At 40.7% G+C, this 25,608-nt stretch overlaps 2 protein-coding genes across 13 annotated transcripts in view; one reads left to right on the forward strand and one right to left on the reverse strand.

Moving 5' to 3' along the window:
• LOC306826097 (basic helix-loop-helix ARNT-like protein 1) overlaps positions 1-16,243 on the reverse strand; it is a 28,210-nt gene extending 11,967 nt beyond the window's left edge. The window contains exons 1-11 of the mRNA XM_079347205.1: positions 16,082-16,243; positions 9,262-9,448; positions 5,657-5,720; positions 4,581-4,728; positions 4,253-4,273; positions 4,011-4,043; positions 2,529-2,558; positions 1,716-1,873; positions 869-948; positions 525-617; positions 23-140 (exon numbers count right to left, since the gene is read on the reverse strand). Coding sequence (XP_079203331.1) covers positions 23-140; positions 525-617; positions 869-948; positions 1,716-1,873; positions 2,529-2,558; positions 4,011-4,043; positions 4,253-4,273; positions 4,581-4,728; positions 5,657-5,702 — 727 coding nt within the window. The 5' untranslated portion in view covers positions 5,703-5,720; positions 9,262-9,448; positions 16,082-16,243. The remainder of the gene's footprint in view (positions 1-22; positions 141-524; positions 618-868; positions 949-1,715; positions 1,874-2,528; positions 2,559-4,010; positions 4,044-4,252; positions 4,274-4,580; positions 4,729-5,656; positions 5,721-9,261; positions 9,449-16,081) is intronic.
• Positions 16,244-18,386: 2,143 nt separating this feature from the next.
• Positions 18,387-25,608, forward strand: part of ppfibp2b (PPFIA binding protein 2b) — a 97,239-nt gene continuing 90,017 nt past the window's right edge. For 11 of the 12 annotated variants that reach the window (XM_079347191.1, XM_079347197.1, XM_079347198.1 and 8 more), the window contains exon 1: positions 18,408-18,587. The gene's annotated coding sequence lies outside the window, so the exon portion shown is untranslated. Of the gene's footprint in view, positions 18,588-25,608 lie in introns of all 12 variants that reach the window. The other variant, XM_079347196.1, reaches the window with a different exon arrangement.

Below are 25,608 nucleotides of genomic sequence, written 5' to 3' on the forward strand. Positions count from 1 at the left end.
TGGCAGGTTAGTATTTTCCTACTTTTAGCGTCGATGAGCCTCTCTCGTGGCGCTGTGTCGGAAGAGGACAGTTGCTCCTTGACCTTGGCTATGTCCTTGGGGTGAAGGTAGTCGAACAGGCTCTGACCTATCAGGTCATTCTGGGGACGAAGAAGAGAGGGAATAAATCACTAAATAAAATCAGCTGACATTTTCCTTCTCTGATGTCGGTGCTGCGATAAATGCTACACTCATTACTCAGCATCTGGAAACTAATAGAAAGTGCTTTAGCTGAAACTGCTGACAAACAGAATCTCCAGCGTGCACTAGAAAGTTGTAATGCGTCTTAATGGTGATACTTGTTGAACAGTTACTTTTTATAATGGAAACTCTGTGCTCCTGCATCAACTTAATGACTGTCATGATGATTCACCTAGAAAGGGTTTACTGTTCAGGGAAAGCTGAGTAGCTTTAACTAAAAACTTATTTCATATCAGCACTGGCCTTTAGAGTACAGGGCGGTTAACAACACCACGTTAGCATACCTGGCTGTAATTGAGAATCTTGTACACAGACTCAGACACAAAGAGGATCTTTCCACGGTCACAGCCGACCACAAACAGGAAACCATCAGCAGCCTGCAGTGTCGAATACACAAAAGCACAGCAATAAATAAGGGACACTTGTCATCAAGGAAATAAAAGAAAAGTTTCAGTATTAGAATAATGGTGTCATGTTGCTCTGTGGTAGATAGCTTGGTTATATTGTGTATAATAAGAAGTAGAGGTGACTTGGGTGCTGACTGTTAAGAAAATGAACAGTGTTAGAGGTACATTGTAAGCTAATCTCCGGTCTGCTAAGTGACACTAGCCATTAGCACTGCACTCACCCGTAGTATCAAGTGCTTCAGTTCATCATCTGAGAGGAAGGAAGGCTTGTAGTTGGCCTCTGTGTAGGGATTGGCTGCACCTACAAACAACAGTAAACACACTACTCACACCTGGACCTCAGCATACATCACCTGGACATGAAGTTAACACTGCTGAAGAAGCAAACTTTCACTCATGGAACACATTTCCTCTTGACAAGCCTGCACTCATCCATTTTTAATTCTATTTGCACTATTACTCAATCCATCAATAATAATGTGTTTGTCAGCTGCCTGAATGTTATCCTTCAATAAAACACGAGAGAGAAGCAGAGAAGTTTACAGCTTCACTTTCTTCGCTCCAAAAGAAATGAGGAATCACCACAACTGGTCACTTTGTCCTGAGGATATTGTTTACAGTCTTAAGCCGTCTGCCTCTCTCTCTCTCTCTGCCTCATTGAATGGTGTGTGAAGCTTCAATTAAGATTTATTAGTTATCAATATGCATTCATCCTCATTATTTCTAAAGGGAAATGTCTCAGGTCAGATTTTTCAATTCACAAAGGGGAGGGAGGGGGGAGAGAGAGGAGAGAGAGAGAGAGAGAGAGAGAGAGAGAGAGAGAGAGAGAGAGAGAGAGAGAGAGAGAGAGAGAGAGGAGAGAGAGAGAGAGAGAGAGAGAGAGAGAGAGAGAGAGAGAGAGAGAGAGAGAGAGAGAGAGAGAGAGAGAGAGAGAGCGAAAGAGAGACAGAGAGAGAGAGAGCAAGAGAGAGCGAGAAAGAGAGAGAGAGCGAGAAAGAGAGAGAGAGCGAGAAAGAGAGAGAGAGAGTCTCCGTATAGAAAGTACGGATTCAAAATAAAAAGACAAACCTCTGAGTGTCTTCATGTGCTGGACAGCCATGCGCAGGACCGTCAGCTTGTCGAGCTTGCGGGACATGGCGTTACAGGTGGGCACCAGTGAGGCCAGCTCGTCGATGAAGCTGTTCATCTTGTCCCTGCGACGTTTCTCGATTTGGCTGTGAGCCTCCCTGCAGAGCAACAAGCAGCAGGCATTAACAGACGGCCAGCGAACACTGATGATTCCCCTCATTTTCCATTGTGCTGCTGGTATTATTCCAGAGGAAAAAATACATGCAAAAAAAAATAAACGTTTTGGTTGAAAACTATGTTAAAAAAAAAAAAAAACCTGTATCCTAAAACTGAAGGTAATTCAAGAAGGGACAAGTTATCCTTTAACAGGCTGAATTCTTGCACTCTGGATAATCACCTCAGGCTTATCTAACATCGTTTAGAACTGCTAGCATCGTGCTAAGAAAACGGCTCTCTGAAGTTGATGGGTGAAACGCCATGTTAAGTGTTGAGTCTATCCTTCAGGACTGGGAAAAGACTTCAGAGTATCTATCCAAACAGCTTCGGCTCTGCCTTCACTCGCTGCTACTGAGGGGAGACTTCTTTCCTCAGTGGAGAGAAGGAGCTTGTCATTAGCGGTTCGGTATGCTTTTACACTCCCTAAGGTCCACATAATGCTGTGATCTACACACTTGAGTGGATAAAGTTTCTTGTTATCAACGTATACAAAGCTCCCTCTGTCCTGAATCAGACGGAGTGACATTTAAATCATGTCAGAGAGATTAGGAGGTATGGGGAAGGAGACGGAGAGGGAGTGGAAAGACGTTTTTATACCTGGCATTCTTAATCCTGCCCTGGTGGTCACTGCAAAGACAAACAAAGAACAATTAAAGAGGGGAAACTAACGTCCAAATGTCTGTGTCGAAAGTTGAAACATTTGGGACAGGGAGGATATAGAGAAGAGGAAGGAAAAAGGCCTGGAGGGAATGAGGCCACAGCTAACCTCGATGCTTCTGTAACCAACCTCATTTGCTGCTTTTAACAACACCAACGCTTATGCAACAAGGCTAATAATGAGGTTAGATTTGACTGTACAACCTGATGACTGCTTGCTGCAATACAAATATGACTTAGATTCAACAAAACCTCTTTGCATTCTTTCCTCAAGCACCAGGTTACATGACAGTCGAACAAAGAGAGGGATTTCCACCCCACCCACTAAACTACACCCAGATAAAACTTCCACTTGACACAGACTAAAGAGGTTGTTTTTTTAAACAACACATTCTGGAATTGAAATGCCCTTTAAGAACGCCTATTTCAAAAAGGTTAGACACGTTTGTAATAAACCCTTAAAAATATCCTGATGTTACGGGCGTGCTCACGCGAGACAGTCCGTACTGCGCCTCAGCATGTTTGATCCTCAAAATCTGCTTCATTTGACCAGTGTGAGCGCTCCGCCCTGCGCTTCCTGTGGCACATACGGAAGAGGTGTGCTTCGGCACGGGACAGTTCAAGCAATGCTACAACAACGTGGAGATGAAATACATTCTATCCCCAGCTCCATGAACAAGAAATCTAGGGATTGTTACGGCTGTATCTGAGGAAGACAACGCACATGAAGTCAGAACAGGCAGTCCTATTTTCTGTGTTTTTGACCTGGGTTAGTCCTGGAGCAATGCAGGCCAGCAGGGGATTAAAGAAGGGAGGTCTACAGAACACTGTACGGACAGGTGTGAGTGCACCTTAACAAATGCTTTATTCAACCTGGTTTTTAAGTATTGACTTCTAAGATTTCTGATTCCAAAACAAAGAAGAAGAATCAGATGAGTCTTTTGGTTCTTACAGCATTGATGGTCTACACTGCACTGTTTCTGAAACCTTCAGCGACCAACATTTTCATATAACCAGTCCTACAACATGCCCTTCAGACTTCTACCATGTCATTTAGCCCCTTCTCAGAAAAACAACCTGACAAACAATGTCGGTATGAGAGTACAGTCATGTAGAAAACAACACTCAGCACTTTGTTTCACCGGTGAATGAAATCAGATGAAAGAAAGCCGCTGACGCAGCATCAATAAGTCAACATATTGATGATGTTACCTCAGTGAGGTCTGTGCTCACTTCTGACACACATTTGTTGCCATTAAACACTGCAATGTCGTTCACTCAAAACCGTTGAGAGATTTCACTCCCACTTGCTAAAATCATCAGATAAAAAGTGATTTCACTCCCTGGAAAGCCTGATCATTCCTCCTCACGTCTCAGGTTATTATGCAGGTTAAACTTTAAGTGAATAGTTCAGCTTCTTACCTTCCCATCTTGTCTTTGTCTGGGTCCATATCACTGAGGAAGGAAGAAAAAAACAAGACATATTCATTGGACGTTCAGAGAAGCTGACCGGACATGACCGGAGCAGAGTTTCAAACACATCGGTTCACTGGGTTTAGCTTCGTCTTTTCAGTCAATAGAGCATACAATCAATCACAGGTCTTTGTCGTTTCTAATCTGGACTTTGTGCTAAAACGATTACATGGAGTCATGTTTGAACTTACTCAAATGAGAAGCCATCGATTCTGGAAAGAAACACAAATGAAAGGATCAGATTTAGTCGATGCAGTGTTGAGAAATGTGATTTGAAAAAGTAAGTTTGATTGCACTTTAATAGTGCACATACTTTCTGCAGAGACTTTAGCAGACAGTTAAAACTCCCGCCCACCTGATGCATTCGCTCTACTGTGTTCAGCCTATTTATTGCTTTACACCATCTGTTGCCTTCGGGTCATTTCTTTTTTTTCATCACGATCTCTTTCTTGGTTTCCTCATTACTCCCTCGACATGATATCTTTCCCTCCCTTTTATTGCATGCCTGATGGGACTTACTGGTAGTCGGTGGTGCTGCCCTTCCTCTTGCGGGTGTAGTCCATGCCAGGCGTGCTGATGGAGCTGGAGATGAGGTCGGTGGAGCCTGGGGACATGAAGTCAGTCATAGTAGACGAAATGTCCATCCTTTGGTCTGCCATCAGGTCATCTGAGAGAGCAAAGACCAAAACCTTTGATCACTCCACCAAACAGATTTTTCTGACTAACAGGTGCGCGGTAATGACTATTGTTAAGCCTGGCTCACACTGTAACACTTGGTATAAAAGTCCAGGTGGAACATCAGCTCAAACTGCACATGTAAACAGAAACCTGAACAATAAAACCAAGACTTGCATGAGCCCTCGTCTCCTCAGCCACAGACGACTGTAGGTTCGTGCGTTTTGCAGACAGAATTAGAGGTCATAAATAATATTGTGATTATATTGTTGTCATGCGCGACTTCAGCAAGACACGTTTTATGACATAAATTGTCAAGATTTTACTAAATATCAGACACATTTGAAATAAATGGTGGCGTCATGTTAAGATCCCACGACAAAATAATCTGTGTAAATAATGGGTTCCGGGCAGCCTCGAGTCGGGAGCGAGCCTGCGATAGTCGAGAAGGAGGAATCGAACCTCAAAAGGTAATTCATGTCAAACACCAAATACAAGCTGCTGTGGGAACAGATGAAAAAAACAAAAAACAAACCCGAGGAGAGAATGTTTCCATCAGCCGATTTAAATATATATAATATTACTATGCAAATGAGGTGGAAAGGTCAGTCACTGTGTGCACAGCAGCACTGCATCACCTCATTATTAGGCATATATAGAGGGATTGTTGTTTGCTCTGGCTGTTTGAATGAATATGTAAATAAACCCTCAGTGCAGGATTAGTCATATTAGCTTCCTGTACAGCAGAACTTGGCGACATACAAGCTTTAAAAGAAAAGACAAAGTCAAGAAGAAAAAAAAAAAAAAGAGAATAAATCTCAGCTCGATGAGCGTCAGACTTGTAAAGAGACATTTTAGCTGCAAAGATATAATAATGTAAATGATGTAAAGGGAGAGTCCCAGTTTAGAGTCACACTCACCACAGATGTTCATCACAGCCTCTGTGTTAAAATCATCTCCTTCCATCCACTCTCGAGCCCTCAACTGTGAACACAAACAGAAACAAGGCGTTAGATAGACACACACACACACACACACACACACACACACACACACACACACACACACACACACACACACACACACACACACACACACACACACACACACACACACACACACACACACACACACACACACACACACACACACACACACACACACACACACACACACACACACACACACACACACAGAGAGAGAGAGAGTTGTCTTGACACATAACAAACATGACAGCATCTGGGTCACAAGTGGAGGTCGAACGCACAGGAAGCCCCTATCAGCTTGGTTACTGCCTGTGTAATAATATTGTTCTTTTCTAAGATTCAGGTCATACCATATCAGTTACATGACAGACAATAATCAAAGCGATGTGACAGCCGTTTTGTAAAGGTGCATTATTGCAACTCAGAAAAATCATTGTGGCATCCAGACAGTCTGAAACTCACTGTGTATCCTGCTTAACAAAGATGTACCTGTGGCTGTGGAGCTGAGGACGGGGGGGTGGGGGGGGCATTGGATATATTGGAATACCCTATTCCTATTACCTTGTGTTATTTATAAACATTAAGTCCATCAGGTTTTTTGTGAGCGTTCACAAACAACAATTTTTTCTCATCTTTCGTTCTGTTACAAACACACACCGACTCTGAAATGTTCCTCTTGATATCCTGTAATGAAATTACGTGAGCCAAGTGTGGACGAGGTTTGGTAACGACGTACCGCATCGAATGTAGAACGACAACGACAGCGAGCGTCCACAGGACTAAAGTTACACAGCAGCAACAGAAGACTCATATTTAGCCTGACGTGTTCATGGGAGGGACGAAAAAGCGGACGTCTCCTTCTCTCTCTTCAACCTTTTCTTCATCTGACGCTGCTTTGACAAAATGAAAGTGACCAAGAGCTACATGCGTCGCTTCATTTATTCACATAGCACACACCAGCTGAATGAGGCTACACCTACAGTACACGCGGGTAATAAGCCAACGCTTCATCAATTATCTTAAATTCACATCAAGGGTTAGGGTTAGAAAAAAAACAAAAACTGGAATATTTGACACTTTTTTATTGAGTTACATACTCTAAGTCAGCGTACTGAAAATGTCATCAAGGTCCAAGAAAACGTGACTACTTTACACTTTTCATGTGACAAATATGGGAGTTGTGGGAAGAAGTGCACCTATAGGTGAGCTCCTGAGCTACTGCTGTGCTGTGGACCATGTGTAAGATGTTGCAGGTTATCAGATGTGAGGGAAGACGGTTCTCTTGTCTTGCTCATTAACCGGGGAAGATGATCTCATATTAATAATTTTTAAAAAACGAACACGTCAAAATGGTCTGCAGGTTTACTTGTGTGGCATGTACTCCATAAAAAAGGACAAAGATAATGTCAACTACGCAGCACACAGTACGCATTTCTCCTTTTATCGGGGTTCCAAGAGAAATGACTGAGTTACTACACTTAAAGAGTAACTTGGCAACCTGAAACAAACAATCACTTCCCCGAGCGCTGGCGGTGAAGATTTCGAGCTTTCGTTTCTTTTCTTTACTAAGACCTGCTCACTGCTGCAGCTGCAAACACACCCACTCATGAGGTCACAGTCTACGGACTCACCCTTTAGTACATTTCCTACATGCCGAGAAAATAGTACGGGGTGGTTAGTCAATGAATTGAGTCTGTATGCAAACTCAACATTTTGTTTCACCTCACTGTGACATTTCTTCAAAAAGAACCCAAAACGGATCAGATAGATAGATAGATAGATAGATAGATAGATACTTTATTGATCCCGAGGGAAAATCAGTGCACTCAGCAAACATTTCCACACAGTTCAAAGATTAAAGCCAAGATACTTAACCTTTTCAACGGTTTTATTTTTCAAATGTTTAGACTAAGTTGTCCAACAAGGGCCTCATGAGTGAGTCAGCATTAAGCTGTCAAAGTGTTGGAAAATCAAAGTCAGCATCAGGTACTCTGTTTCTGTTTGGGCATGAGCTGACTTTCAGACAAACACATGATTGTATAAAGAGATGTATAAAAAAAAAAGGAGTTGCAAAGCCCTTGTTATCCACACATGAATTGTGTTTGAAGGTAAATGACTGTGACAACTCGTATAACAAGTCCAGCTCTCGTCACAGACGAATGGCTTTACACTACATGAAACATCACCGTGCCTGTCACAGAGCATTCCTCTGACGTCACAGTGCTGAACCTGAGCGATTCACATCAAGCTTAACCCTTTGGCTTTTGTCTCTGGACACCAGCCAACATGCACATTCACTGTCTTTGTCTCGCTCCCAGTACGTTACATATAATAATAAATATATTCAAAACATTAAGAGCGCTGACGTCTTAAGTAGAACACTTCTGAAAGAGTCTATTCTCCTTTAATGTCTGACGCCTGACCATCTGAGAGACTTGTCCTTAAAGAATGAAAGGCTCATTTATGTTGATAATAAATGGCTTAAATAATTATATTATTTATATTGCGTTTTTTCCATTATTTGTCAAAGTGCATTTCTGCAATTAAATCCTTTAAGTGTTTTAGAGAAAACTGATTGTGCAAGCCTGATTTCCTCTGGCAGGTCAACAACACAGGCGCCCGAACAGAGAAGGTCCAGTCGTCTTTTGTCTTGAGCCTGGACTGTGGAAAGACTCAAAGCGCCTTGTAAGAGGAGCTACGGCTGCAGGTCAGCTCATGAAAAGCTAAATGGTCAGTGGTAACAGGCATGGGATGAAAATCAATCAAATCACAGGACAGCTCTCTATGTTTAGTGCCAGTTTCAACTTCTCTATTTTAAATTGGTTTACTGTTTATCTGTAACATATCGATATGCATGAATCTGGGTCAAACCTTCATGCTTACATGTTGTCATTTAAGTGTCTTCATGTAACTAAACTTATGCACAGTGCAGATGTGGAGGAGTACGTGTGCATGGCCTGAAAACATTCAGCTCATGTGTGGTCATCTGAGATCGGCACAGGTTCGGGTCGTCAGCCGGTCAGTCAGGGGCCCCTCTGCTTTTTAAACTTCCAACAATAAATAAATAAATCTTACGCTACATCATCAATCTTCTGGATGACAGTGACGTCTTTGAACGATGAACATGAAGCCCTTTATATCAGCTCCTGAGCATAAACAGGCCAGATGACATTTTTTGTTCAGACATCTCTTTAGATTGAGTAAATGTTTGAAAGCCCTCTGACAGATTTACTTCATACTCTGCCATATTTATACTTTTATATTTCTGGAATAGTTTACATTACATACTGTGCAAATATTTATTCTATATTTCTGAAATTTCTATTTAAAATTAACTATGCTGCTACCTGTAAATAACTTCTACCAAACACATCCCAGCTAACCTTAATTAGAGTGACTTCTTTATGTTCTTCTTCTGTGGTTTTTCTTTTTAGCTGTGTGCACTTCAAGGTTTTGTTGTATCAAGACAATAAAGACTTTCTTTTCTATTAACTGAGTGTATATCTTCTGTGCATGGAGAACTGGGCAGTGTGAGTTACCTGGTTAGGAAACTGGAACAGGTCTCCTGGATGGACCTGGGACTTTTATGGATCAGTCTGGTCCCTTTGTTTCTGATCTGGTCTCGATGTGGTCTGATTCAGTCTGACCTCGATTTATCCGGTGTGATGCAATAGGTCTCGCCTGTTCTGATTTGATCCTTAAGCAGCTGCTGCAAACTGTCTGTCCCTGAGAGACACAAAGAGAGGAGTCGGTTAGATCCAAACATATAAGCAGAATCAAATGTATCCAAACACATGAACACGGCCACACACAGACTTAACACACTGAATACTGAAGTCTTGTGTATTCTTTCTCTGTTCAACATGCATGAACATGGTCACTTGTAGTGAGGTTTTTGTCCTGTGTTAGAACTTCAAAGCTTTACTACATTTTCTTTAGTAGTTGGTTCAAAGTTCCCAAGCTAGGAAATGGATGAATATGTTTCAGATCTGCCTCAAACTTTGAAGATTCTTCCAAAATCATGCCCTTTAAAGTTTACAATTGGAGAAAACTGCTGAAAAAAAAAATAGAAGTCCAAAGCAAAGGCCCTTCTGCAGCCCAGGTACTGCACTTCCTGTGACCTTCTGCACCGGCATCAGGCCAAAGCATGACGGAAAAAAAGAAGAAAAGAAAAAAAAGTTGTGTCATGCTGGCAACTCATCCACGCTTTAGGGGAGTCGACTCGTTTGTCTGACTTTTATATATCTCTCCCTTTGATTCACACGGCCTTTGAGTTAGTTTGCAGCTACGTCCATTTCTACTTCAGTGGTTTCAAATTCAGCACTTTTTATTCTTGTTGAAAACAATCAAAATCCATGCCCCTCCCTGGCTTCATGCTCAATCTAAAGTGAGAAACTAGACTCAATACAGGGCTGACTCAAACTGTGACTTCCTCTGAGGGTTTAAAAACAACAGCTGGGTGCGACACCTTCCATTTAATTTTCAACAATATAAAAAAAAAGAAAAAAGCTCAAGCAGCACAGATAAAGTAGCAGGCAGAAGAGTGTGAGGTCAGGAACGACTCTGTGGCTCTTTTACTGGGACAAAGCTCGGGGCTACAAGGGGAAAACCACTATGTCATGATTGAACACTGAAAGGAACTGGTGCTGGAGTGAAAAGTGGGTCAGCCAGTCTCCATGGTCTCCAAACCAGCCAGCCTTAATTTCCATCCACCACCTACTTGTACTTCATCAATGAGTCAGCAAGCCATTCAGCTTCTTTCCCTGTTGTACACCTCACACCCACTCACACAGCGAGGAAGCAGCTGGCACACCGGTTCATGAAGAGTGGAAAGATCCAAGCTGCACGTCTGATGCCCAGAAATCTCAAACCCTCCCACCCTGACGATGATGAGAAAGCTTTTCTAACAGTGGGGAAAGATTCAAGCTTTTGGTTCTGATTTCAAACACTTTGATGCATCAAAAACTGAAATCCCCAACTCTCCTACAAACAGAGCGATGACGCTATCGGACTAACTTCAAAGATATTTCATGACAGAGTTTATGGAAGGACAAGCCGGCTGCTTCCATAAATGATACAGAGCAGTGCATGTTAAACTGATACAGCATCAACTTTTCTATGTGCACACACACATACGCACATTTAAGGCAAATGTACTCGAGCATGTGATGCTACATAATTTCTGCTACTTGATACATGAGCTTCTCATTTTGTCTTTATTTAACTTTTTTTTTTGATTGCTTTTTGCACAGAAATGTCGAGTGCTACAACAATCACCAAAGTTAGTGCAAGTTCCTGTGATCCAAATCCCCATACAAAGCCTCCCCATCCCCTCCTATCTACACGCACAGTCAAATTCACAACAAAAACAAAGCATGGCAAGATAAACACAGAATAAAAAAACAAGATCAAATCAGAAAAAAGAAAGAAAGAAAAACATAATTAATTACAATATACATGCGTAAAAAAGATGTGAAAAACAAACAAATAAAACAGTTTGTTGAATAGTTGAATAATCACACTTTAAAAATTAAAAATTAAGTGCTATCTTCTACCAGGTCAGATAATTTGTTATGATTATTATAACTAAATCCTCTCTGAGCTGTAAAGATTGAGAGGATCAGCTGCCTGTTAACGTTCCTGAATGTGGCTGCAGGATGACAGGGGCAGGAGTTCAATCTGAAGACTCATTCAAACTGTTAGGATGCGTTTGAATCCAGTTCACTGATTTAATGTACATAAATAACAGACTGTTTGTATCCGGTGATATATATCAGTTTTTCTAGCAGGCGGTGGTGCATCACAACAACCAGTGCTGGCAGAGAGTGAACTCATTTAGTCACACTCGCTTGGCTCACTCTACTCACTGTGCTTAATATAGCTCTATAGCTTTTTCTGTGTTTCACAACACAATCAGATACAAAGCAAACCCACTTGTTTTTAAGGTCGTCAATACTTGTGTGGTAAACAATGTTATCAGAACACCAGCTAGCACAGCAGCCGCTGCACCATGAAAACATCACAATAACAAGTGTTTTCAGTGTGACACGGGAAACTCTTTGACAGCTGCTCTTCTTTACTCAGCAGCATGTCGACTTAAACGTGTCAAAGTAAGAAGCCAAGCTTGTGTTTGGAATATTACACAGACGTCTGAGATCAAGTATGTTAGCTAGAGAACTTGAAAGGGTGCTGACCTGCATCTCGGCTGATAGACAGGAAAGATACCGATAAAGAGACAGACAGACTATTGATCCTGAGGGAAATTCAAGTTTTTTTTGTTGTTTTTTTTTTAGACTAGTTTAGTAGTCTCTACCATGATAAGTAAAAACACTCCCACTCGAAACAGGTTGTGGTGACAAATGACCACAGTTTCTCAGTAAGGTGTCGTAGGTCCAAGCTGACGTGACAAGCGTTGACACTGATTTGAAAGTCTTCAGAACGGTGCAGGTGGAAAGAAGTCTTCCAAAAGATATTCCCTAATTTGGTGTTTTGATGTCAGACCAAACAAACTCCCTTGGACGTTCAACAGGGATTAGACATGCCGACTTGAAAAAGGCAACAGCACACGATTCACTCATCATCCCGTTCAGTGAGCCCTCATGCTCTTTGAACGAGGGGTCCACACTAGGAAAAGACCCCTTCCAGCATGACAGACAAGCATCGTCATAGAATAAAGACATTAACTCTTAACTTTCCACTAAGTGTAAAAGTGCCGCTCAAAACACGACGGCAAACTTCCCTCCATAACATAAAAAAAACTAACAGATCCCTTTTTGTCATAAAAGGACCCAGATTTGTCCTCAAAGTTTCCACAGAGCTTTGGTCAGGCATAAAGATAGATTAGATTTGAGTGTCTTGTCTGGGCATTAACAAACATGTATGTACTTAATACTTCAAACCAACAGAAACACACCTTTGAGCACAAATGTAAAATGCTATTAGAAGAGACACTCTTAATAGCTTATGAGAAATGTACTTGCTGATTGTGAACGCTATAAAGAACCTGATAACAGTGGAATGAATGGGTCCCACCTTGCTCTCTCATACATCCTTCCAAAATGTTTCAGCTTTTTGTTGCTGCAGTTCTGCATTTTATTTGTCACACTGTTTTCAAGTTGTTGTTGTAGCTCGCAGAGTAGCCATGGCAACCACAGGAAATAAAACAAGAAAAAAAAAAAAGGATCACTATAGAGATTGTATCAGTTCAAAGTCTGATCATCCAGGCCGGGACTTAAAAAAAAAACTTTTATGATACAAATAAACCCAAACTTTCTTAATTCAACAAAATCCACTACTCCATTTTAAATTCCAACATGATCGTTTTAAACTGAATTTTGAGATTATACTGTGATGATGAAGGTGTTATTATCCAAGCTGTTTGGGTTGGTAGGTAGCCAGACTGCCAAGAGTCTGCAGAACACAAACAGTAAACGCTTGCTATCTGAAGGACTTGAATCAACTCCACAGTGATTTTAACCGAGCTGTTTTGGATAAGACTCCTTTGTTAACTGGACTTGACTGAATCATGTGGTCTAGGTGTGTTTTAATAAAAGATGTGTGATTTTAAACAGTTTCAGTGAGTTTCTTCTGTGATTATGGGGGGCTCTGGATTTGTTTGATCATCAGTCCACCCAAAGTACTATAGTGGCTTCAGCTGCCTCTTCTCAGGTAACAGTCATTATACAAATGCAACATTATGATAATGTATTACCACATGTACGACCTGCACAAAGTGAGAAAAATATGTGATGTGTGATAACCGCCCAGTACTGCAAAAACAACATGGTGTGATAAATGAGCCAAAAGAGTACAGTCTATCTGCTGTCCTTTATGTTTGTTTGAAACGTGAAGACATTTTTACAACACTAATTTCAACAATTAATAGTAGGGCAGCTGATAGCTAGATCGAGCTTTATTTGACTCCGATGAAAAGCAGTGAAAGAGTCCAACAAGTAAAATGGACACATGCTGCGTTACATCAAATAGTTTCTGTTATCTCATGCCATGAATCTAGACTGTCAATCCTTTCACATGTTTCATCAGATGTAGCTATGTGTGTGTTTGACCTCAAGTGTAACCTGCTGTGGACTCACATGGAGCAGGACAGGTCAAATATATATATATAAATAAAACACATGAGTTTATTGATTGGACAAAGCATGGACAGTGTGTCAGGGTTTGCCAGCTTGCTTTGATACTGTTATCTGTTTTCAGGAAATCAGGCCATGTCAGTTTACTTTTCTGTTTAATAAAACACTTGAAGGCATTATTTGTTTGTGTCAATAACTAAGGTAGCAGCTCAGTCTGCATTTTGTCTGTAGTCCTCTGTGTCTGCAATGAATGGTGCAGAATGTTCTCGCTCTCTTTTATTAGATTATTTTGGTCATTCTGTGAATAAAATCTTACAATCTAAAGACGACCAAATCTGTTTGGATTGATACATCATATCATATAACACTTCACTTCCTCTAAGACTTTTTATTACCATATATACTGCATTTTTTAAGAAGAAGTTGATCAACAGCTGCTTGTATTTATCGAGTAGGAGGGACACATTCTAGCTTCTTTAGTCTACGCTAATAATAACAATACTCAGGTTGTTCACTCTGTATTAGACACAAGTATGTAAGTAAGAGATATGTTCTGCAATCTTTGCTCTGTTAGATGTCACTTATACATCCGAGCACAGCTTTACATGTTGAGCTCTTCACAGTCAGATGAATGAAAACTTCCGTGTGGATGTGCATGTTCGCTTGCTTCACTAAACCAATTAATAATGACTTTACGATCCAAATCTGAGGGGACCCCAAAACAAAGTTAATTTTCTTTCAACCTCAACATCAGATTTGACCCTAACAAATGTCACTAAATATTTTTGACACATACTGCTCGTGTATGCTCCTTTGGGGCATTGTATATTTTACCTAAATATTTTGCTATTTTACTAACCCTAACAACATCATAATGAGGAAGAAAACAAAAACAAACATTGTATGTCCTGGTGAGGCAAAATAGAAGGAACAGGGAATGTTTAACATTACTAAAACTTACATGTCAACATTATTTCTTGTTTCATATACTTTATCCCATTTTATTAACCCTCAAACAATGTATTTCCATGACCAGCAGGTTTGAAAGCAATGACTGGCCTGTTGTTGATTTCCATGATCAACTGGACAGTAAGCTGCTGAGACATCACTGCAAAGTTCTCTTATCAAGCGCCTTGATGGCTTCATTGATGAGTAGTGATAACCTATAATATAGGTTTCTACTTATATGGGTAAAAAGGAACAACACTTGGAAGTCGAAGTCTGAAGTTCACAGAGGATTTCTCTCCTGTCATGAGACAGTTAATACATAAACTACTGATAACACTATACGGTAAGGAGGACAAATGAAAGATGTTATTAGTAATAAGAAAACAAATCAATATAAACGATATATAATCTCGTTGTTAACAATAAAAGGCACAAGGCTCCTGAAATATCTTCATAACTGAGCAAGTGACACCTTTGAAGTGTGTGTCCAATGTGTAAGAAGGATTCATGCTGGTGATGATGGAGCACAAGGTTTACTAGGTTATTAAGAAAAATTTAACAACAATAATCTTGATGGAAAACCCTAAAGTCCATTTGGCACAACATCTACATCACAAAACAGATTCACAACCAAAAGTCAAAGCTCATCCATGATCATGTCTTGGCAGTCACTGCGGACACTGCAGAAACCAATGGTCGCCTAATTTCCGCTGCCATGCCAACACTTTTTCACGATGTCCTCGTACACACACAGTCGCCTTGTGTTCAGGAGGAGCTGTGGCCTCCTCGGTGTAGGTTGAGATTGAAGCGTTTTAAGGGGAAAGTGCAATGGGTGTTTGAAGCTGTCGCTGAATTATGTATTATGATGCTGTCGAAGAAACCATGTACCAGATACCTACCAAGGCCTGTTTACATCGCTAGCATGCTAACCTGGGTTAGCAGTGATAGCCCAGTCGCTCGCAGTCCAGTCGTGTTATGTTAACATGCAATAAGCACACCTAACAGCACTTACCGGTGCCTTAACCCCCCGTCAACACGTACATACAGCAGGTCATACACGGAGGAGGTTTCAACACTTGGATCAATAACAGTAGATTTTTTATTTTTCGCTAATCCCAGGCTACAACTGCTAGCTAAGGAATGCTAACTGTCAAGACTTGGCCAGTGAGCTAGTGTCCCCCCTCCTGCTCCAGAAAACCTCACTGACATGACCACGGCGCCGGGAAAACATCGTCGAGAACCACGACTGCTTATAAAACCAGGCAGCGCGGACAACACCGTGCAATAAGGACAACATATAATGAATTCATTTTATACTCACACTAGGTCCAACGAAATTAGTCTGTCCATTGAGAGCCGCTGGAAAAATGTAATAGCAACCCACAGGACTGTGACATAAACGATTCTCGATCGGTGACCCAGTTTCTCTTCACCGTCATGCCTGTCGGACCACTAACCTAGTTTTTTAACCAATGGCGGGTGAGCCACCGCCGGAGGTGCGCCTCTAACCAATCAAACATCGGGACTAGCTGAGGGAATATGACGGACGTTCTTTTCGACCAATCACAATCAAAGTAACACGGCTTCTTGAGTGTGTGATTGTGTGCGTGTGGAGAACACTGCATTACGAGTCAACGAGTTTGTAGGTCTATGACACAATCGGACCCGGCCCATTATTCATTGTTACGTTATATTTATGCTTTGAAGTGATTAAGTCAGACCTATTTGTAATAATAAATATTAACAGTCTATGGTCATCACTTACTTACTTTTTTTTTAAACATTTGGTCAGAGTTATACAACTGAACAGCTGACAAAGTGAGAATGATTTAAACCTTTGGGCAGAAGGTGTCGCTGTACAATTAGTTTTGTGTTTGTCCCAATTATACTGAGCTCCTGAAGTCCTGAAAAGTAAAACAAATTAACAAACGAGATTATTTGCCGATAGCCTAATAATGATGTGGGCTATTCATTTTTGAACTAATTTGTCTTGGCAAATATGCACGTTTGGGATGTTTAAACACTGAACAACAAGGAGAACGGAGATAATGCTCGTATTTCCCCAGTAGGAGGCTCCAATGCAAAATAAATTATGTTGGCCCGTATTATTACCATGTTATTTGTAAGTAGCCACAAGACACATTAAGTTCTAAATATTTTCCATGTCAAGACATCCCTTCGGGGGGGGGGGGGGGGGGGACGGGCGGGTTCAGTGCCTTGCTCAAGGGTACCTCAGCATTGCTTAGGAAGTGATCTGGCACCTCTCCAGATTTGGTTTGCCCTGGGACTTCAAATCATTTTTACACAAGTATAAGTTCTCCCTTTCTTTCTATTGTTCTGTTTGATTTGTTGCATGTAATGTTTCATATTCATCTCTCATTAGCACTCTCAATGTATACTTGTTTGTACTGATACAGATCATAATTATTATCTTGAAAACAATACATCTGTGGAAATGTGATTTTTTATTTTAGTTGGAATACTCATGATATCCTATTCAGTCTGAACATTTGACTGAATAAGATATCATCAGATATCAAACCAGATAAACAGGAATTGTTCCTGAATCATGGTCTAACTCCATACTTCAAAAGTCCTGTCTCCATGCCCTGGTGGACATCTTATATCACACACTTGTTTTGTAAGAGCAGCTTAACCTGATTCGCTAATAAGTCATGGCGCTCCAGAAGCAAATAATTTAATTATTCCACAAATCGACAAGGTAAAAAAGACTGTATTCATCGGGTTCATCAGACACTGATCAAAAGTAGTTATTCACTTGTACGTATTCTCTTTAGTCCAGCCCAGTAATTTCAATGATTAAAGATTCAATGAGGTTTACTTGATTTCCAGGGAACAACAACGTGTTAGGTTGGTGACATGTAAAAGTGACCTCAGCAATGTTTGGCAGTAATAACGCAAAACTTTATTTTTATTTTGTAATTGCAGTCAAATAATTTACCACGAGATGGCGGTGTTGAGTCATATAATATTACCTACTGGGCAATTGTCAACACACCAGTCCTGTTGCAAGGTTTATTTGCTCGTTTTTCCTTAGTTTTGCTTTTTTTCCCCATAATCCTCAGGTTGGCTTTCAAAGAAACAAATCTAGAAAAATCAATATCTTAACCTGATAATTAAGAATTATCCCCGGCGATACGACTGTGTGGCATTCATGACAGTTCAGAGAAATCGCAACTTCCCGTCTTGTACATTTTCTACAGGCTTTAATATGTGTGGGATTCTGAAAGTTTTACTTGTTTCTCTTGTTGCTTATTGAGGTACCAAACATGTTAAGTTATAAGGAAGGCAAATGGAAGAACTTTTTTGGAGGAGAATGAATGTATAGCAAGATAAATGTTGCTGCCCCGTGCCTACAAAAATATATTTTAATTTAAGTTTTTCTACAATTAACAATGTAACGAACTTAAACAAGCGTTAAGGATTGAGTATGTACGAGAGGGCAGTGTGTAAACAAATTACACACACCAAAAGTAAGTTAGCTGTTTCCACCTCTAATTTTTAAAAGGTCCAATCAGTATATCGCGACCTCAGCTTGAGCGCGCGAAGTATTACGAGCAGCTCGTGAAGGCATCGCGCCTATCACATGGCAGGTGATAGTTGAGGAAGCTCACGCTTCTGTACTGCACAGACGAGGGTCAACTCTTCAGTCCAGAGCACCTTGCATGTGAGTGTGTTTTAAGTGTGTGTCAGGAACATGTGCGTGTGTGTGAGTGTGCGTTAGTGTGCAAACTTTAACTGAAAGTGTTTGCGGCAATCAAAGCTGAAGGATATATTTCGATAAAGGTTCAGAGGAGTCGCATTTCGTAAGTGATTCTAATGACTGTACTTATTTAGTTGTCTATTTAGTGTTAAAGGTTAGCTTTTCTTTCTATGAGAGTTGATTAGACCAGCAGTGTGGCTGTTAACTTCACTATAAGTATTACATTGTAATAAAGAACAAAGTCAATACGGTAAATTTAAAGGAATCCTTTTTACTCAATTTGACTTAAAAGACGTAAGTAAGGCTACTTGTTTAACATTTAAGACATTAAAAGGGATAGGCTATTTATAGAGGTATTAAATTGTTAAATGTAAGGAAATTTGAAAATGTTGTTTATTTTTAAATGGTGGTGACTTTTTTAAAACTCATATACTAAACTATTTCTACTTCAAATGATCATTACAAAATCCTGTTACTGTTATGTATTATTGCATTTTCACATTCGATTACAACTTGCATGTTAAAAACTTCTTATTCCAGTGAATGTGACTTGTGTAAACGTGAATGCTGCAGGCTTGAAAACATGGGACATTAACTGTGACTCTTGTGTCTCTCCTCTTGCTCAGCCATGTAGCCTACTGTCAGCTTGGCACTATTAAATGATGTTTAGTTGCACTGACACATGCTGTGTAATTGCAGATCATTAATTTCTGACAGCGTGGGTTAAAGAGGGAGGGAGGGAGGGAGAAAAAGAGGGGAAGCTGATATGCAAATGGAGAATATCAAGGCTGATGTGAGGCTCCCCTCTGCTGAAGCATCTGCTGTATCTGTCGTGCACTGGAGTTCGTGTGCTGCACAGACATCATACAGGCAACTTGAGAGAGAGCTAAGGGAGCCTCCTGCCACTGAATACAAAGGCCCGGGGTTCTTTTTTATTGCAAATCTCATTTAAAAGGGGGCGAGTTGAAAGGCATCATTGCCACTGACGACAGTGAATTGATTAAGGCTGCTTTGCTTGCCACTTGGGTGGCATTAGCACTGTGAAACAACAGAGGAAATACAATCAGCAGCTGAAGTGGTGCAAATGAATACACCCGGTACATTTATGTTGAATTTATATCGTTAAACAGTTTTTTAAAAAATGTTTTTTTTTCTTGTGGTACTAACCCACTTTGGAGTAGTTTTTAAAAATATGTCTATGCACAAATGCATGAATAGAGCACACACTGGATCAGCAGATAATGGCACTCATCCCTGTGATCAAAGCCATCTTTGTAATACTGTACCAAGACTGGTGGGTTTTCTCTGCAGCCATATAGGTTTTAGATGATTGCTCTGTCATCTTAACTACTGCTGCTAATCACACCACCACTGTAGTTCACAGAAGGTAATCCACTGTTCCCTGCTGGTGGAGAGAGCCAGGGAACGAGAGATGAATGAGAGAAGTAGGAGAGATTAAGGCTGAGAAATGGCTTTAAAAAGAGATGAAGGAGAAAGAGGAAAAGGGTAGAGAGCAGGAAGACACATAAGGCTCTTTATCTACACGGAATAATCCTCGTCTTGCTAAGGGAGAGGGAGAAAAGATACTGGCAATGATAGAGGGAAATACATGAAATGAAATGACTCGTATATATTAGAGGGTATCTTTGGTTTGCTGTTGAAGGAGGAAAAAGGGAAATGACAAAATAAAGTGGTGGAGAAGAGTTGAGGACAGATGCGACAGGCTGAAGTCCTATTCCTGTCATAGAGAAAAAACAAATGAAAAACTCCATCATTGAATTGCTCGTGTGTTTGTTTTTACAGTTTCTTTGTGTATTTGACAGTCCATATTGAAGCAACTCAAAATACAAGTGGGTTAAAGATCAGTTCAGGGTATAACATGTGATTCATGTAAGGTAGCCTACATTATGTTAGAGTTATACGGAGCGATTTATGGAGGTAATTGGTCTCTTGCAATATCTGCATGCTAACCACACTGTCCATTCTTTGAGTGATGTTCAGCAGCATTTTCAGGAGTTTGCACTCTAAATATTACAATATTTTTACAGTGTTAAGTAATGCCTGATGGTGGCCTCCTGGTGACGACTTCTTTGTCCTTCAGAGGAGCTGGATGCATGAAGAAGAAAAACTAAAGCGATTGATGAAAGATGGGTTTTGTACAAGTTTGGAAAAACTAATTTCAAGATGCCAAATTGATGTTAATCTACTATAAAACACTGCTTTTTATATTTAAAAATACTTTTTCTAATTTTTCTACCAGACCAAACTGGTTTTATTTCAGTTGGTAGAGTTGTCACTTCTCTATAGCAGAAGGTCGATGGTTTGAATCCCAGCTCCTGCAGCATCATGTGTCCGTAGGCAAGACACTTCCCCTCAAATTGCTCCTGCTGCTTCATCAGAGGCGTATGAATGTGTATGCATGTGCTTAGTTACTTCTGATGGTCACGTTACGGCAGCCTCTGCCATCACTGTGTGAATGTGTAGGGTGTGACATGCGGTGTAAAAGCACGTTGAGTATTCACAAGACTAGAACGGTGCCATTTAATCAAGTCAATGAATCAATTTAGCATTTACTAGGACTCCTCAGGAATCGTTCTTCTTCTGGTTGACATACACTTTCATGGATCTCACAGTGTACTCAATATAACAGAACAGCTACAAATCTGCATTTCTTTTTTAAACAGTCTGAAAAAAACAACTTGTCTTTGTCTTTGTTGAAGGACTGCAGCGGGTAAAAAACAGTGGTAGAGAGCATGGACCCAGCAAGTGTTGAATAGCAAATAAACACGGGAAGAAGAGCAATTAGATGTGATGTTTACAGTCGAGGATAAAAGCTTGGATCATTTGATTTCCATTAGCTTCCTCTGCCCTCTGACAAGGTTTGAGATTGATAGATTACTTTCCACTGTAGCATCCCAGTTGTTAAATAAAAGATCATGTACAGGGAGTGGGACGTTAAATGGATGGAACCATCACCAGTGTGGGAGACACAGTATGAACTACAGTACGCTCTTCATGGTATCAAGAAATGTTATTGGTCGAATCCTCCACCTTGTGTATACACTTCAGAAAATACCCTAAAAGTAGGTTAAGTAAGCATGGCTGTATTCAAACTTATCAATGTTGAACTTGTCAGGAACAATAGCAAACAGACCAGCGGGCAAGGAGAGAGAGGAGGTGCATGAGCATGGGAAAAAAAGAGTGAATTGAGGGAGGCGAGCAAGAGTGGAAATCTAAGGTAAACGAGAGGGACAAGGCAGGCAATATATTGTAATACTATTATGCAAACAACATTCCTGGTTTTTAAGTCTCCAAGCATATACTTGTTGACTAACTGTTGACTGGAGCCCCTTATCAAAACAAAACGCAGAACTAAAGTAGTCGAAAGTTCAAATGAACGTACCCTCATTGAAATAGTGCTATAAAGAAAAATATTTTTGCACAAGCTTGGTTTACAAGCTTACAGGCAACTTATAGTTAGGAGAACTGTCAGTTTAAAGGTCCCATATGATTCCCTTTTTGGAGTTCATTTCTAATTTATGTGTCTACTGAAGTACGTTCACAATCACTGATGTTTGAAAGAAGTGTCTGTTTTCATGCAGACTCTCTCATCTGCCTGTATTTCTAATGCTCAGAGTCCCCAACAAGCAAAAAAAAACCAAGCAGGATTCCCACATGTGCCAAGTCTGATCTGATTGGTCTTACCAATCTGTTGTAATTGGTCAGTCTTTCCGCTTTGTTGTTGATATGTCCCGCCCCTTTTACTATATTGGGAATGCTACAGACAGTCCGAGGGGAGCTTGTGGGGGGCTAGGCACCAAGTGTTTATTGCGGCTATTGCTACTGCTAACAGAGGGACGTAGGAGAACTTTGTATTTTTGCTAATAGATGTGCCTAAACATGCTCAAGACACCTGGAAAACACACGAAGGAGCATCTAAAACCAGAAAAAGTGGAATATGGGACTTTAAAGTATACTTTAGTTGACCAAAATCCCTCATACCATTTTCTAAACGTGAGCAAAGAAGAACAAAACTGTTTGGAATTGAATTAAGGATGCGCCTCCTGATAAAGTTGTTACTGTACACTTAACCCAGTGCCAATAATCACTCCAGAAGATGTGGCAAGTGTCAATATTTGATCTGAATTGGATTTCACAGTATTATTTATCTTAACTTTGGCATTTGATTCAGGAGCTTTAGGTACCCAATTTAAGGCTCATGACTTTACTAGACTGGCGTTTCTGCAGGTTTGGAATCTATAAGTCTCAGTTAGAGGCCCCTCAGCATTTTGTGTTGAATAGTTTATTAATAAAAATATATAAACAATGGATTCTCTCTCTCTCTCTCTCTCTCTCTCTCTCTCTCCCCCAGAGCTGTTTACATTTTTATCTTTGCTGTGCAGGCGTTTTGTTTAAAAATAGTTAACCCTTTATAGGGCAAGTGACTATTTTTGGTAACTTTTGTAAACATTACATATGGTCACCCCTGTGCACCTCAGTAAGGTCGAGAAGCATGTGATCCTCACTCAGCCAATCAGAAGAGATCACCCTATGTCACTGATCCTGGCATCGTGGCATTTGAACCGAATATGGTAACTCTGTCAATGTTTATTGTTCTACATAAAAATTAAAAAATGTTGCCAAATTTTTTCACAGAAATAAAGTTCAGTTTTGTCCCCCAATAACACTCTCAGGTTGAATTTTTGACTTTCAAAGTATTTTGATGAGTGCCCTATAAAGGGTTAAAGGCCCTTCTTGTATTGACACAGGCTATCTCAAATAAAGGCAGTGTACCGTAAATTCCGTACTATTGAGCGCACCTGGATATAAGCCGCACCGGCTAAAAATAAGTAAATAAATGTATTTGTACATATATAAGCAGCACTTGATTATAAGCCGCAGGTGTCCACGCTATAACAAGAGCTATTTACACAGACGTAGGCTACCGGTAACATCCGCAAATACTGTAGCGTCCGTACGGACGTTAAAGGACGACGAGAGCGTTCAAATAATAACTTTTAATAACCCGATCACTGTCGGCCGTGACCACGCCGTTTACAGCAGAGAGCAACGCATCACTTGCCGTAACAATCCAACTCTCTCCCCCAGCGTTCTCTCATACAGCCACTCAACACGTTCTCGCTGGTGCATTCACTGACTCTCCACATAATCGGAATTATGAACACATTACCAACTACTGACTTTACAACATGAACCGTTACAATACGAAGCCTAGCCGACGGTGTCTGTAACACGGCTGATGAAAAAGATGACCGTAATATATTTCACAAGAAAAAGTCCATCCATTCACTGCCTCAGAATGACTTCATTACTCACTTCCTCAGTCTCTGTTGTCGCTGTCAGTGTCATCTTAACGTGCAGCAGCTCTATTTCCTTCTTTGACAGCCAGGTCGATCGCCTTTAACTTGAAAGCTGCATCATATGCATTTCTCCGTGTGTTTTCCATGATGAGGGTGCGTGCATGAAGCGCAAAATGACTGATATTAAGATCCGACGTGACGAAGTCAAATGTTTTTGCGGCAGAAGCTCATTGTCCCCCATAAAAAATCCATGCATTAGCCGCACCGGAGTAAAAGCCGCAGTGCTCGAAGTGTGAGAAAAAAGTAGCGGCTTATAGTCCGGAATTTACGGTAATTATTTATACTGGAGTAAATAAAAGGCTATTGAGAACCTTTTCTACAGTATAAACTCCACTGACCTGTCTGTTTTTTCATGTCAATGTATGATAGCCATGGGCTGTTATGATAGTCTCCTAGTCTTTTTTAATAGTCTCTTTTTTAACTTCTGCAAGGACAATTGTTTACAGAAGTCAAAGGGATCAGAAATTGTGGCAGCCTAAAAATCTGTTTATAAAAGGAGATATCTCATAATGAAACAACATTGACCAATTTACTTAAAGAGGACATATTATAACCATTGTTTACTTGTTTAGGTGTTTTCACTCTCTTTGACATGCAACACACACATAGGCATACTCATGTACAGGATCCAGACATGCACTGACGGAGAGATGTCAGAGTGACGGAGCTGTTGGTGCGGGGTGGGGGGAGTTCAGTGCCTTGCTCAGGGGTGTCCCGGCACTGCTCAGGAGGTTGTCTGGCACCTCTCCAGCTACCTGACAATTCTCCAAGTTTGGTCCTAACCACAATTCGAACCATCGACCCTCCGGTTTCCAACCCAAGTGCCTACGGACTGAGCTGCTGTCGCACTTTGAACACTGCTGTGGTCTAACTGAAATATCTGTGTTGTGCTTTGGTCCACACACAACATGAATCAAACACCAGAGGAGGTTTGTGACCCTGTAGAAACCTGCTCTCTCAGAACGCTCCGTTTTAGTGTGTGTGTCTCTTTAAATGTAACGAGACCCCACCCCACCAACACTAAGTTTTCCCACTAGACATTACTTTTCTGTTGCGAGAATAAAACTGGCTGACCTGTGCAAAAGTTTTTCTCTAAGCTGGAGGGAGTGTCTATGGGTGGAGACACCAGGAGGGGAGGGAAGGGTAATTTTTGAATCACAATCCAACTTGTGATGTCACAAGTTAAGAAAATTTGCAAGATTTGTAAGATTTATGTAGACCACAAACAAAGGACTGGATGGATTTATTTTTCATTTTGTGGGTCGATAGAAACTCAGGTTACCCAAATAAATGTTCATAAACACAGTCCAAGTGGATTTATCTAAATATGTTCCCTTTAAGTGAGAAAATTGCCTTTTTTGAGGCAAATTCTCTGCATTGTCATCTAAATGGAGACGCAAGGCGTAAATTATTTGTTGGGATATAACAGATGGAGTTGTATCCTCTTCTTAAGACCTGATGCAGAGTGTTGTCTGCATGAACATCAGTTCCTGACTGGAGCAGAAGGAGTATTTTATGAAAAGCCTGAGCTCTGGATTGGCTATGCTGCATGTTTGTATGTTTGTGTTTGTTTGCTTCTTGGTGGCATTTACCTGGGACCTTCCAAAAGACATGAACACACACACCCTACACTGTATTTTCTGTGCCTGTAACTTTATCCTGTAATATGATCGGACTCTGTTCTTGTATAGCTGGCTTGTTAGCAGGTTGTCACTGTGACTCTGTGAAACTCTAGTCTCCTGT

This window comes from Symphodus melops (genome assembly GCF_947650265.1).
Source record: "Symphodus melops genome assembly, chromosome: 6".
NCBI lineage: Eukaryota > Metazoa > Chordata > Actinopteri > Labriformes > Labridae > Symphodus > Symphodus melops.